General features: G+C 26.0%; 2 protein-coding genes across 8 annotated transcripts in view; one reads left to right on the top strand and one right to left on the bottom strand.

Moving 5' to 3' along the window:
* Positions 1-15,660, top strand: part of LOC106683381 (uncharacterized) — a 30,428-nt gene extending 14,768 nt beyond the window's left edge. The window contains exon 11 of one of the 7 annotated variants that reach the window (XM_014424810.2): positions 15,575-15,660. In XM_014424810.2, coding sequence (XP_014280296.2) covers positions 15,575-15,645 — 71 coding nt within the window. In that variant the 3' untranslated portion in view covers positions 15,646-15,660. Of the gene's footprint in view, positions 1-10,767; positions 10,975-11,200; positions 11,460-15,574 lie in introns of those variants that run through there. The other 6 variants (XM_014424807.3, XM_067047261.1, XM_014424806.3 and 3 more) reach the window with 6 other exon arrangements.
* The window catches only part of Ret (Ret oncogene), a gene marked incomplete in the record, with an annotated part of 98,871 nt that continues 83,084 nt past the window's right edge, over positions 253-16,039 (bottom strand). The window contains 7 exon segments of the mRNA XM_067047260.1: positions 253-539; positions 8,429-8,603; positions 10,249-10,415; positions 12,036-12,237; positions 13,338-13,467; positions 13,738-13,882; positions 14,877-15,066. Coding sequence (XP_066903361.1) covers positions 533-539; positions 8,429-8,603; positions 10,249-10,415; positions 12,036-12,237; positions 13,338-13,467; positions 13,738-13,882; positions 14,877-15,066 — 1,016 coding nt within the window.

The following is a 16,039-nucleotide window of genomic DNA, read 5'->3' as shown; positions in this document are numbered from 1 at the left end:
TTTTTTGGATTTGCTAATTTCTTGTTACAAGTTATCTGTTGTTGTTGTTTAAAACAGATCTGGGTATTTTCAAAGTATTTTCAATACAATGAATGTTAGGCAGGGATCGACAAGAAACTAGATATGGAAAAATGTTGAGAGGCAAGGATATAAATGTTAATAAAAAAAGTAATATATACTTCCTGATTGAATCCCAGGGTTGCTATTATTTAATGAGTATTTTTAGATTTATTTATTATTATTTTTTGTTCACAAGTTCACTTTTTAAATTTTATATTCAAAACTATTAAAAAAAAAAAAAAGGCTTTGTATTTAAAATACTTTATTTAGTATAATGCCTGGGCCTGGTTTAAAGTGTCAATATTATAGGAGTTTGATGGATGACAGATCCCTAAAATATTTAATCATGAGTCTTGATGTTTCGTATGATTAATCCATTTTCAGACCAATTTTTCCTTATAAATCTTCCATTGAATTAACTTTGATGTATTATTCAAATCTTACTTTAATTTAATAAGAGCTTCCTGAAGAATTATTTCCTAAGGATAAAAAAATATTATAAAATTGTAAGAAACAAAGTTATACTACACCAACTAAGAACTTTATTATTATTATTTTTTTTTACTACAATATTATTATCATTATTAGGAATTTACAAAGACAATTATTAGGTAACTTACTTTTTCGAAGTAATTAAATGGCTTATTTAAACACCATTTTATGTTTGGTTCTTGGTCTTCCATTTCTTGGAAAACAAAAAATTACTTTACCAAATTTATTTTTAATCCAAAGATTAGTTTGTGGCAAATTGCTAAAAATGTCATAGTTCTTCTTCTTCTTGTTAATGTGAATGTTTTTCATAGCAGAAAACTACGTATTTTCTTGGTTGAGCCAGAATCTCAAGCTTACTTTTTCATATACATTCTTTGCTATGTTTGTTTTAATTTAATTATTCTATTCCAAGTTTAACTACTTTCATTGAATAAGTTCCCAAACTTGTTTTTTCGATGTTCGATATAGAATTAAATGTAAAATATTGAAATAATTTTTAAAAAATGAAATTTTATCATCCATTAATTATTTTTAATTGCCCATGTAGTTCTTTATCACTTCAATTCTTAAATTTCATTTTACTTTTTCTTTAGTGGATGATCTCGAAACAAACAGATAAACTCATTAAGAAATGAAATTCATCGTATACCTTATACTTATCTAGACTTATAAACATCTTCACTCAATTTCAGATGAATTTATTTTGAATTAGTTCTTAATAATAAATGAACAATGACAAAGTATGGCTGTATCCCATTATAAATGCTGCCCTCCGTACACATAATGAAATATGATAAAACAAAATAAACTAGGATATCAGATTCATATTTTCGGTCACAATTTAACTGAATTACAACGAACATTGATTACACGATTAATTTATAAGTCCTAATATGGCTGTTACCAAAAAATTTTGTTTTGAAAATATTAAATAAGCTTACTCCATTTCACTTTGGTAATAATTGTTTTGTAAATATGTATATTTGTATTACTAGCTTACAAACCATTAAATAATTCTGTGATCAATCAATTGTTTGCTAAACTAATATTCAGTTGGTATTAGCATATAATTTTTTTATTGTTATTAAAATATCTCCATTGTTTTAATTTATTGTTTTTATACCATGAAAGATTGTGTACTTTTAACTCAAATTCCATCCCACGGACAAGTTCAATCTTTATTATGCTTGGGACTCCAAATCAAATCAGTTATAGTTATCAAAGTAATAATTTTTCAATTTTTTTTGTTAATTATTTTAAATTGATTTTCTGTTTTGTTTTTTATTTTTTCATTTAGTGGAAATTCGGCTTTAGATAATTTTATACCAAACATCTTTTTATCTAGTCAATGATAAAATTACGTTGAAAATTATTGAAGAATGAGGAGTGGATCATTTTTTATTTTTTTCCCTAAAGCTATCATATTGAAGATTATTCACATCGTACACCTCTATAAAGTCATAGTTAAATTCCCTAATGGAAAAATGAAATTATGAGGGTATTATATATTCACAAAATCCTCAGTCCTTTATTTAAAAAAATTCTTTAACGTGTTAAATTTTTAGTGGTTTATTTCAAAATTTAAAAAAGAAAAGAAAATATATTAATATTAACGTGTAATTTAAGTCTAAATGATCAATCAAAGTGGGCATAGGAAACAATTCTTCCAGCTTTATATGATATTGTGATATGCGTATAAGTATGCATAATTATAAAAGGAATTCCTGCTCGTAACTTTAAGGGCATATAAAAGAATTCATTCTATTACCGAAATTACATAATTAAATTGACTCCCACTTATATTGATTTAATCTTTATCATTTTTCACATTGGGTGTACTTAAATTTCTAATGCTTCTATAATTTAATCCCAGCATAAAATCATTAATTTAGAATGTTTTTATATATATATTTTTTTATTTCCCATTTAATATTGCTATGAACTGATATTTAATATAGAGCGTGATGTAACTTTTAATAATAATGTTAGTACATATAACTGAAACTAGACTGCCATTTGTATTTATAAAATTGAAAACAAAAAAATTATAAAATAACCCATAAAATAACTTTAAAAAAATGAAATTAAATATAATCTTGCATGATTGAAGGTATATAGACCTGGTGTTTATTGTATACTGAGAGAATAATGTGCTATTGTGATATAAAAAGTATGAATTCATCTGATGTTTAGAATTATAGATGTACATTTTTCTGAAATATTTTTTAATTCTTTTAAATAAAATATTTTGCGTCCTTAATCAAAAGTAAAAAAAAAAAAAAAAAAAAATTAAAAAAAATGGGGCCTTGGCAAATATATAATAATTATAGGATAATGAGAACTGATGTGTATATTATTTAATACACTCGCTTATTTGAATAGTGTTAGTTTCATTAATATTAAGTGCGATTGTATTTCCAAGGCCTTTTATATAAATTGCTCAGAAAATAAACCCCATCTATTATTAAAAAAAAGTTCTAAAATTTTAAAATATTTACAAGTTTAAAATAATTTGCATAATTAAATAATATTTAAAAAAAAAATCGTGTATCAAATTATGGCATTTCCACGAATTTGTCCTATTTTTTTTAACCTAAACAAGATATCCATACGTGGACATATCGAGCTGTATTTATGAAATTGTTGATTGGAGAGTCAAAAGTTAAAGAATTTAGGAACAATTGCAAATGAATCACTGATTATGATGAAATTAGTTTTTTAAGAATCGCCCCTTACTTAAAAGCTTAGATTTAATGAAGTATATAAAATTTAATCGATGTGCGTGTTGGTTCTTGCCTAGCCTTAATCGAGTACAATAGGAACTCATCTAGTTGCCTAAACCTTTTCATCGCTTGAATAGCAATAGTTAGGCATTTTATATGGAATGTGTCAGGCGATGTGTTAAAATGTACGAAGCCGTTCAGTATTCCAAGAACTAATTCAATTTCATTATAGATACTTTATTTTTCCGGATAAAATGATCAAAAATCTAATTCATAAAATGGTTTTTGGTGAATGTAAATATATAATGATGTTTTTTAGGATAATTTAGGATGGATAGTGTTGTGAAATCTTTAGTTCTATTTAAATGGTAAATGATATTTCATATCGTTGCGATGGTTTGAGGTTGTGATCTCTTTGTCAAGTATATGAGCTAAGCTTAATCGTGCCTGCCAAGATTGAAGTTTATAAATGTGTTATGAAACAATTGAACAAATTGAATATCCATCTTGCATTTATCACTAGAGTGTAACATTCTCAAGGCTTACTTTTTTAGATGCTATATCTTGCATAATTTTCTTCAACCTCATTTTTCCGTTTTAAACTATGTCTTCCTTTTATCCTTCTTTCTTCTACTTCCCATTATATGAGAGCCTTTCAACAGATCTTCTTTAACACATCCAAACCAATATAATCTTTCCTCTTCTATGGTATGTTCTTGTCCACCCCTTTTGTACTCATATTCTTTCAATTTTTATCTTTTTACATCCGAATTTTCTTGCCATTATTCTCCAAATATTCATTTCCGTGGATAACAGCTTTTTGAGTTTAGTATCAATGACCCATGTTTCTGAGGCATACATAGTTATATATAAAAAAATATATACATGTATAGATGTCTTTTATTTACATTTCAGTGAAACAAAAGTTTTGTTTTAACTTATAGCCATTAAACATTAAATTAAAAGTTTGATAATAACCGGGGCTGAGCAAAAATTAAAATTATGAATAAATTGTATCCATGTTAATTTAGTTATAGTTTCATTTATAACTAATTTTCCCTCAGCTCTGATTATAATTATAATTTTTAATTTGTTTGGAAAAATTTGTTATAGTTTATTTAAATATATAAAAATAATGAATTATTTTAAAGCATTTATTGGCTGTATTGAAGGATGAGATGGTCTGAATGGCCGTCAAAAAGGTATTCAAAATAGCAAACAACTATTCTATACCATAATAGTACAAAACTTTTTACTATAACCATAATTATAGTAATAATAATAATTTTATTATACAGTAGCATAGAGGCCATTATCTCCTCTCTTTATATGTTCTACTTTTCTTTTTTATCCATCTCCTTTCAATAATTAAATGGACTATGAATGGCATAATTAAAATACCCTTAGAGAAAGTTCATTGATTGTTTGATTTGTATTTCTGATTGGAAGTTACACTCTAAATGAGATTATTTCACGATTGATATTTAATATGTTTGATTAGCACGTAACAAATCAAAAGATTACTTTTTTGCACATTATTATTTAATATGGGAACCAGTTTTACCCTAAATTTACAATTCCCATTTCTCCTCAATTGTATATTAATTTTTAATTCAAAATTTGAAATAAAATATTGTACTTACTTGTAATTATTGTATCTTAATTTAATTTTAGATTTTGTGATTGCTCTCTGAATATTTGTAATTTAACAATTATTCAGACATGACGTATTAATTTATGTCTTGTTTAAATTTGTTTTATATTATTTTCTCAACTTTTTGGAGTACGGTTTTTATATAAGTATTTGTAAATGTGCTATTATATTTTTTGAAAATTATTTTCTTACTGGTTCATTGCAAATGTAATTAAAACCAAAACTTGTCTAGATAGTCAAGTATGTTGGCAGAAAGACCCATAAGTGCTGAAAGTTTGTATAAATATTTTGTAAAAGTCTTATTACCAGTGTACATAAAATTTGTTGTGTAATAACCTTATTTAATCCTTTGTAAATAATACCATTGTTGAATGTTACCTTGTTTTTACATGAAATTAAAAAAAAAAAATAAAATAAAAACTAATGAAAAAAAAATTAAAATAAAATGAGACAGATCATGATAGTTTCGTCAATCGTAAAACTACAATGAGTGTTGAAAGAATTAATTGCCTTGCTTGTTGATTATTGTTTATAATAAAATGAAAATTAAAAAAAAGAAGCTTTTAATCTTGAATATGCTGTTTCTATGTCTAGTTTATTTTTTCTTAAGCAATTTGGCTTCCATCTGTTATTTTTTACAATCCTGAGTCCTAAATGGCTGAGTATTTTAAAAAAGCAAATTTGAAATTTTTTTAATAGATATAATAATGCTTAAAAACTTTCTTTCATGTTACTTTACCTTATCTTCCAAAACACCTTCCACTTTACTACATCCTTCAAAGATTATAATAATGTATTATTTATATATTTGAAATAGAAATTTTGGTTAGTTGGGATGTTAAAACTTTTCTTCATATTAAGACCATACCCACATGGGTGTGAATTACGCTTGGAGTCTGTTAAATATTTGCAGTGTTTTAGCATTGTGTCTTTTTTTTTTTTTTTTTCTTTTAATTGGCCAGAGAGGTAATACCTTGTAAATTTTCCCTGTCAGTATGTATATGTTCAAAAACAAACAGTACAATCAGTTAAATTTCATTTAACATATTGTTGAAAAAATTAATTTTTAATTTATTGTAATTTATATACAAGTGTACATCACGTATTTATATGTAGTAAGGTTATATGTTTTTTAATGAGAGTATGTTAATGTAGAATACAGATAAGTTAAACTTATTTTATTAGTGCCGACTTTCTGGCCTGAATTTCAGCCCTTCATCAAGGCTAAATACAAAACAAGTTAATGATCATGATAAATAAAAAATAAGAGTAAAACAAGATAACAAATAATATAGGTATTTACGTATATTATTTGTTATCTTTTTATTTTCCTTCCTATACTATTTATGTTAGTATGGAAAGAAAAAGTATAGTATAAGTATAATAAAAAGTAAGATATAAGATAACAGTATGTAAATATAATAATATAAATGAAGGATAAAAATAAAATATGAATTAGCCAGTAAATATATGCGAGAAACAAAAATCACCTAAACTAAAATCATGAGAAAAGTGAAACAGACAACTTATATGTAATTAATTAAATGTGTACGTAAAATAATTGAATTAAAGCAGTAAAAATATAAAGTTATGTAAGCAAAGTAGTGTAAGTAATACTTCACATCTGACCATAATTTGATGTTGCCACCATAACGTGGGGAAGGAAGAAAGGTAAGGTGATATAAAGGAGAAAAAATAAATAAGAGCCCATATTATGAGCACTGATGAAGAGCTGAAGTTGTGGCCGAAATGTAAGCACTAATAAAATAAGTTTTACTAATTTATGTTCTCCACCCCACCCATCTCATATAAAATCCACATTCAAAACAAACACACCATAATACTGGTTTTGTTCATACGTCATTCTAGTTGAAGAAAGTCTATTTATGTCCAGTCATTTTATTTAAAAAAAGAACAGCACATATTAACAGATTGTACTGCAAGATGTTTCCTAAAGATGAAGAATAAATCTTGAAATATATCTGAACTATTTTTCTGAATAAATATGTTCTTTTTACTATCCATTACTTCTAGTTATTTTATAGCATGTTTAAAAGCACAGTGTTAATTCACATCCATGTTTTTATTACATATAAATTCATACATAATGTACTTCTCATCTTTTTTATTTTGTTTGCTAAAAGTGACCTATGATTCTAACACGTCTTACTTTGACGTATTTCCATATGTAAAAAGGGTAAAAGGTGTACAATTGAAAATTGAACAACATAAAAACAAATCTATTTGCAGTTTTACAATGAGCTTCATGGTGTTTACAATTTGCTCATAATATTTTTTACTTAGCTTGTTAACAGTTTATATAAATTGTTGCATAATATTTATGTATATATATATATATAAATGACAATTATTTTACATATTGGCTTAGCATTTATTATGTCCAAAGAAACCCAGCAAGCAATAGAAAATTCTTACACGCTATGTTAACATTACGTAAATAGCTTTGTAATCATGTGATTGTATTCGAATAGAAGCGATGCTTGCTCAAAAATAAATTTGCTCATACATGGCAGTTGCTTGCTTTATTTTTTTATCGATGAAATATTGTAACACTCGCTTTCTCTTGCTTCTTCTGCACTCTTTTCTTCTTCACATAATATTGTTATTTTTATTATTATCATTTATTTATTTATTTTTTTGCCATTTAAATTGAAGGCAATGAATGTGAGATGATAAATATCAAAAAGTATTTAATAAAACAAATGGAATGTACTTTACAGGATAAATCTTCAAATCTCGCAGGGAGTGTTTTAGTCTAGGTTGGTGGGTGTAATTTTTATAATTAATATTTATGAATTTTGATAAATAGACTTAAATGAATAGATTTTAAGTAAGTAGAAAAAGGATTTTTTTTTTTTAAATCATTCAGAAAAATAAATTAAAATTTATAAATTATACACAATATAACATATCAGAACTATGATTAAATTTATTAACACGCAGACATACTGTACTCAGTCTTTAAGAATCTTTCAAGCTATACCATTTATCATTAAAATAATCAGGCCTTTTTCTCCATCACATGTAATATTGAATAACCCATAGAGTTTATTTTTGTAACAATACAATGATTTTATAGGCGAGTATTGTATAACTCCTCTCATTCTAGATTGCATGTCTCATCTAAATGTTAGAAATTAAAAAAAAAAATTATGTGAACTCTCTGCGAGAAAAATCACAGTCAAATGAATCTAGAAAATCCTCCTAGGTCACTAAACGTAAAGAAAACAAAATGTTAATCAAGAGCCAGGTCACTATGGAAGCTATGAAAGAAAACAAAATGTTAATGACTAGAATATTAAAAGTAAAAGTCTTAGCCTTAAAATACAAAAATACGTAATTTTTCCATTGGTTGTAAAAATAGTCAGCCAGATTGTTTTGACACTGTATTTATGTAAAACTTAAATGTTAAAATATATATATAAAGCATATATTTGTTACTTTTATTTCAGTGCCCAATTCTATTTCAGTGAATTACCTTTGTTCATCTTTCATCAAAAGATCTGACATGACGATACAGGATATTGGTTTTGGTATATCATATGAAGTGTTTTTGTTTACCAGTTCATTTTCGTATTTCGACCTGTTTTCATTTTCACATGTGTTCTGAAGGTCCATTGTAAATCTGATGTCCATCTCATTTCCATCGATTCCTGAAAACCACCTTAATTCAACAAAACTGCTTAAAATAATCCTTAATCTTGAAAGTACCCATAAACACAAGTTACAATTATTAATTACAAAATGAAGATTAAGCCTTCAAGTCCCTCAAATACCAGTAAATAACTTACCAGATTTCATATTAAACTGAAAGTAATTCTTCTTTTATATTTTCTTTATCTCATTTATTTACCTTTGATGTTTTGGGTCCTTTCTTTCCCCATCTTCAGTATTACAAAACCTTTTCTTTAGTTTCCTTGTTAATTTAATCCATGCAATTATATTTTATCCTATATATAGCTTGTCTTAATTTCATTTGGAAACTTATTCTACTTAAACTGTCTACACTATCACTTAACTATGGTCTATCTAGGTAACAGTTAATGGCTTATGTAGGATAAGTTTTCATGTAAAATCAGGACAAAATATAATTATATGAATGAAATTAAAAAGGAAACTAATGAAACGGTTATGTAAGAGACATAAAAAAGTAAAAAGGAAGAACTAATTTCACAAATTTTAAAGTTATAAGAAAGTACTCTTCTATTAATGAATATTTGGTTAACTAATTAGTCAATATTTCACCAATTCTAAAAATAATTGACTGAATAGAGATAGAACATCAATTTATGCCTAATAAAATTTTTAATGAAACTGGAAGGTTATATGTTGAAAAGTCTTGGGATAATGTTTTATTTCTGTTAGGCTAAACTTTTTTAAGCTGTTGATGTGAGATATACTGCCTCGGGTGTGCATTTATGTAATCTTATTTTGTCTCTCTCAACAATGCCTGAATTGGCAAAACGTGGACTGCTTTGTTATTTGAGGGACTTGATACTTTAATTTTGGTATCTTTCACTAACCTCTTAACAATTTTTATCTATTTTTTGTATTTATAATTTGTATTAGGTATAAAATCTGTAATATTAGGATGTATGAGACGTTGAGAACCGGAGAGGACCATCCTACATGCCAATTTTTTTTACAATTATTTTATTTAATCACTTTAGAAAATGCTAAAATTGAAATATTTGAGTTTTACTTCTGATGGGAAGCAATTGAATAAAAGTAAATGAAAGCATCTGGAAATATGTTGGAAAGGAATATAATCGATAATTAATTATTTCAAAATAATAGAGATCTAAACAGAGAAAGACTATGTTTTCTTGGATGATGTTCATGTTTTTACATGTATCAGAAACCTTTCCTAAAAAGAAATTTTCTGTTTTATGAAAATTAAATTGCACAATTCAAATTTTTTATATATTTATTAAAAGATCATTCTAGACTGGGGGGGAAAAATATGTATTACAGCTCACACGATATGTCTGTTGTATGAAAAATTGACACAAGTTTTGAATGAATTAATGAATGCACTAAATTCAAATACACCAATTGGTGCTCTCTACCCCAAATCTCCCTAATTATTTTTATTGTACAATATTAATATTTAATAATATATTTTTTTTTAATTGATAAATAAAAGTATAGGAAATACTTTTTCTTCTTAGAAGAGGATGGAATCGCAGGTAATTTTTCTTTAAAGTACTTTGGAAATTGTAGAATACTAATTATTTATATAATTTTTTCAACATTACTGAGATAAGAAAATATTTGAAATAATTTGTATAATATTACCTTGGTCTTCATTTGAAGCGAAATAAGCTGGATTTGAAACCATCTTGATATTGCAATCTAGGTAATCTGAACCATCTTCAAGCATGCGTTCAAATTTATCGACAAGATATGCAAATGAAGGCCTCTCGGATGGACTTCCGCTCCAGCACTCATTCATTATTTCATACCTAGAAAGTAAATAATAACAATCTAAAATGCCATCTCAAACTTAAATGATTCATCTAGAAGCCTAGTATATGTATTTTTAAAAATAAAATAAAAACTTTTTTTTTTAAAGTAGCTAGTTCTTTTATGAACTTGTTTTGTAGACAATAAAATTTTTTTTTTTCATTTCTACCCTCAACAAGTCTTTGTATATTACCCATCTTATTAGCATTTTGAAAAAAAAAAAAAAAATCAATTTACTTTTTGGGGTTTTTAATTATGACATTTTATAAAAAATGGAATATTCAGGCTGTTTAATTTCATATTCAATAATTTTACATGTTACATCATTGATTTTTAAGTGACATTTTCTAGTTTTAGATCAGAATGGAACAATGCTCTTATAAAGGATATTGATATGAAGGATATGTTCAGCAATATTTAAGGAGGTTAAAGTGGACCTCCAAAGTAACAAAAAACGTTATTTAGACAGTGGTATGATTATCTGCTGCAAAGGAGACAATTGATATGTTGTAATTTTTGTTGAAATGTGTAAATTAATTAATTTTTTTTTTTAGACAAATTTACTTAAAATAATAAAAATATATAATATAAAATAACAAAAATTGTTAAAATCACTGTGAAGTTTTTTTTTTATACCATTTAGTTTACTACTTTCATAATAATAAACTTATTATTCATAAAAAATGTATTTATTTATTATTTTTTTATAGAAAAAATTTATTTGTCACTCCTATATTAAATATTTTATTATAAATAAGAAGTTTATTGTAGCAATTTTTAATAGTTTTGGTTGGAAACAGCGATACTTTGTGGAGACAGAATTTCATGTCATATTCTTTTACAAAGCGAAGCAGATCTCAGCCCAAAACGAAGCTGTACGTTATTTTGCAGCTTGAAAGATCCCTTCAAACTGTTTTACCTAATGCAGATGATATTGGTTTTGGAAGAAAATTTTGTCTAGTTTGCTAAGCTCCAATTTACAATTACCTAACTTAATAGTATATAGCTCATACTCATGTTGTAATAAATTAAAAAACATTTTTTTTTATCTCATCTCCGCTGTATTATTTTACAGAGCTTTTGAAATTTAAAATATATAAATTAATTTTGTACCCAAATTCCTTTTTCAAAAGTATATTACTGTTAGGATTATATTTTTATTGTATAAAAATAGTTCCATGAGTTATAAAAATATGAATATATAAAAAAAAATATGAATATGTAACAATATGAAAATATTTTTTAATAATAAAATGGGTGAAGAGGATGTTTGAAAATGGGTAATGAATTAGCACTTAAATATTACAAATATATGTTAATTTATAATAAAATTGTTATAAAAATATTTATTATTATATAGTTTTATTTAAAGAAATTGTGGATATGTGGTGTGAATGATTTTCTTTGTCATTTTGATCGTTTTTTATTAGTTAATATTTGATTTTAATAGAAATTTTAATCTGAAGATGGGATGTATAATCCCGATATGTATGTATACACTAGTTGAAGAGTAAAATAAAATATTAATGACTGTGATTGTATACATTATTTAAAAACCTGTTTTATAAAAGATGGTGTCTTAGTAAATTCATTTGAAGATTTAAGAAATAAATGCTTACAGCTGTTCAGAACAGTTGTGTGGCCTTTGCATTCTATATCCACTCTTTAAAAGATGATAGAGGTTTTGCACTGCGATTCCAGGGTATGGCGACGAACCTAGTGTTACTAACTCCCATAACACTATCCCGAAACTCCAAACATCAGATTTGCTGGTGTAAATGTGATCGCTGAGTGATTCTGGAGCCATCCACTTTACAGGTACTAAAATTTGAAAAATAAAAATGTGTACTTTAGCTTCCATTCTTCACAGCTTTTGTTTCTATTTTTTAAACAGCTCATGGAATCTTTATGTTATGTGACTAGCTATAAATAATGATTAGTTTTAACATGGTCTGCTTCAGAGCACATCAGAACCACAGGCACATAGTTGTCACTAATTGACAAATAACAGTTTGCTACTAGAAAACGTATTCGAATTTTTCCTTTTTTCATCTTTCAAAAAATAATTAAACAAGAGGTGTAATATCTACAATATTATAAAATAATAAAAAATAAACAATTAGTGTATGTTAACCCATCACGCTCATATGGTATGTTTACAATAATTTGGTAAAAGGGACAGATGAACAAACTATGTCCTTAATGTGTTACAGCCTTTTAATCTTTGGGAAAGTACATTTTACAAAAATGTTTCAGTATGTTAACTATTTTTCTTTAAAATATTTAGTATTAGCATCTTTACTCTATCAATAAATTTTCTATTTTCATTCCTAAATTTTTATCAAATTTTCTATTAATTTATCCCTAAGCTTAGTTTGCTGTAGTAATGGAGTGGAAATGTTCACTTCAGTTTTCTCAAAGAATTCTAAAACGGTTTCAATTAAATATTTTCGTGTTCATATTTGTTGAGATTTAGATTATTGAAGTGTTAAAACTGACTAATGCTGGTCTGAACCACTCGTGTGCTCATCTTGTTAAAGTACTTTTTTATATTATATATTTTGGATTATCATATGGTATAAATAATAAAAAAAACTAAAGCACAGGTATTTGTATGATAATTAACAATTGTTATTTTAATTTTGTAGATTTGGGCCATTTGTTATTCCATTTGTTCATCTATCCATTTACCAATATGGAATATAGGAAACATTTGTTTCACTAATGAATGTCCTTCACTCTAGAAGTAATAAACCATATAACTCTTGGTCTAGAATTTTATAGCATCTAGGATAATTTTTTCATTCTTCTATTTGATAGTATACTATTTCTGATATCATATTATTAAACTGAATTTCAAAATATTAGTGTATTTTGATTATCTATAGTATACTACTATACTATTTTTAAGCTATACCAACCTCTTCCTCTACTTTTTTTAAGATATGTGTCATCTTCATATACATCCCTAGTCAGACCAAAATCTGATATTTTACAGACTTTTCCAGTGGCCAATAAAATATTTCTCGCAGCTAAATCCCTATGGACAAGCTATTAACAAAACAAAACAAATATATTAAATTATATATATGTAGATAATTGACCATATAATTTCAAATTATGAAGAAGATAGTCAGGGGTGTGGTCAAAAGAGAAAGAAGAATAGTTAACAGCTATTTACTTATACTCTTTTGTCTGCACACCAGACCATCTTCATAATTTAAAAAAATAAATATAGTTTATAAATGGAATCCAAATATAGTTTATTTATGAGTAAGTTTAATTAAATTACTGATTTGAGTTAGTAAGATTTAAGATTACCTTAATCTCTGTTAAGTAGGCCATTCCTTTTGAAATTTGCCATGCAAAACTCAAAATATCCCTTGGGCTGATATCATTCACTTTGTGAATAGTATTAATCGCTTCAGAATTTGTATTTATGTTTCTATGTCTTCTTAAATAAGCCCTACATAAATAAAATTTAAAAACTATCAATACAAAATAATGTATATTGGGTTTCAGATTAAGAATTGTTCCTTTAATAATTGACCTTGTACCTAGGCAAACAAGATTCTCTGAAATTATGACCATAAGTTATTATTTTAAAGTTTGATATAAATTATTAATTATGATTTTACAGCGGGAAGAAACTTGACTTTTTAATTATTAAAATTACAATCAGGGGTCTAAATAACAGGTGGCAACAAATCTAATCCCGAGGCTTCAGATTATCAGAGATGGGAAATATTCTTAATAACATTAATACTAATTAAAAATAAAATACAGTATTAAATCACATTATATGTTACAATACAATTAATAACTAACATTGTACTATTAGTTACAACAAGCAGTCATATGTTCAAATTTTGAATAAGAAGCTTAGAGCACTCAGCTGTCTCGGGACTCCAAAACCATGCTCATGCCACTAATTATAATGTTAGTGAAATTAATTAGAAAAAATTCAGATGACTTGTTAGCAGTAAAAAGTAATTAAGAAAAAAGAGGAACAAATATTTAATGAGTTATTTGAATATTTTAAATGAAATTCTCAAGTCTACCAAATGACTGTTGATAACTAACCAGTCAGCATTTTGATAATATAAGCTTCATTAGAACATATTAGCAAATAACATTAACGCTGATAAATTAATAAGAAATTGTACATTTTACATTAATAGCCAAGAAAAAATTGACCAAATAGAAATAGCATAACTGATAATGTTTCATTATTTACTTTTGTTTTATATTAATTGCTTCACTTGCAAAAATATACAAAATTCTTTTCCACTTATTTAAGGAAATAATCCTAAATGTGTTTATTAAATAAAAATATTTGATAAGGTTTTGTTTAACTTTAAATATTTAGGAAATATTAAACTCAACATACTTATTATCCAATGTAATTAAATTCAATTTTACAACAGTAACTTAAATTAGTTCTAAATGATCAGACTTACCTCAAGGAACCAAGCCCACAGAATTCAATTATTATGTACATGGGACCACCAGAAGCTGTACACGCTCCTAACAGTTTTATTACGTTAGGATGAGAAACCTCTTTTAGCAGTTGATATTCAGACATTAGATCATCGAGCTCTGAGGATCCTGCATTATCCTTTAATGTTTTCACAGCCACGGTTGTAAAGCCTATAAAAAATTAACCAGTGTCATCAAAATTACCAACAATTTTATAATAATACTACTCCTATCCTAAATGATCAAGATTACTTTACTTGTAAACAAACTGATTATATATAATCAAATGGATGTTTTTTTAAAATAAGCTTCTGTTTTTTAATTGTGGTAAAATCAAAACAAAACTAGTCTAGTTCATTCAATTTTTTTAATAACAGTTTTGGAAATAGTGTTTTGAAATTAATACATTGTTTCTAAGAACAGTTAAATCGTGTTATTTAACTGTTCGAGGAAACAAATCTTTGAACTAGTGATAATCTAGTACCTAAACTGTTAATTAAATAAATAAATTATAATTTTGAAAATGAACTTGACTGGTTTTGGAATGCAACACCTCAATTAGACCTGAATATAAATTATTTAGATTATTCTAGATCTTTACTAATATTGTTCTTTCCTAGAATTATGCCTAAATATAACAATATAATAACTATGAAATGATTTTTATATAACATATTAGGCAGTAACCAGAAGATGACTTGTTTCAAGGAAGCAGCCAAAAAGTGTTTAGGACTAAAGGAACCATTTTAATAACACAGGAGAGAAAAATGCTTGTTTAACAAAGTACTAGTGGATGAAGAAAAGAAATACAAACTGATTAATTGATCATTTTAAAGTGAAAACCAATGAAAGTGAAACTGTTCCCTTCTAACTCTAATATTTCAACTATTTGTGATTTAAGTACAACAATAAAATAACTTTTATAGAAACTATAAAAGTCTTATATTTGTTTTAAAAAAATGTTATTGATTCAGTTTATATGAATGCAGTTTTCGATTTCTCTCTCACTCTCTCTCTATTTGTTGAGATTTAGATTATTGAAGTGTTAAAACTGACTAATGCTGGTCTGAACCACTCGTGTGCTCATCTTGTTAAAGTACTTTTTTATATTATATATTTTGGATTATCATATGGTATAAATAAT

Source organism: Halyomorpha halys, unplaced genomic scaffold (genome assembly GCF_000696795.3).
Source record: "Halyomorpha halys isolate HHAL.00 unplaced genomic scaffold, Hhal_1.1 Scaffold479.1, whole genome shotgun sequence".
Taxonomy (NCBI): domain Eukaryota; kingdom Metazoa; phylum Arthropoda; class Insecta; order Hemiptera; family Pentatomidae; genus Halyomorpha; species Halyomorpha halys.
Note: the sequence above shows the minus strand (reverse complement) of the source record. Positions and strands in the feature narration are given on the sequence as shown.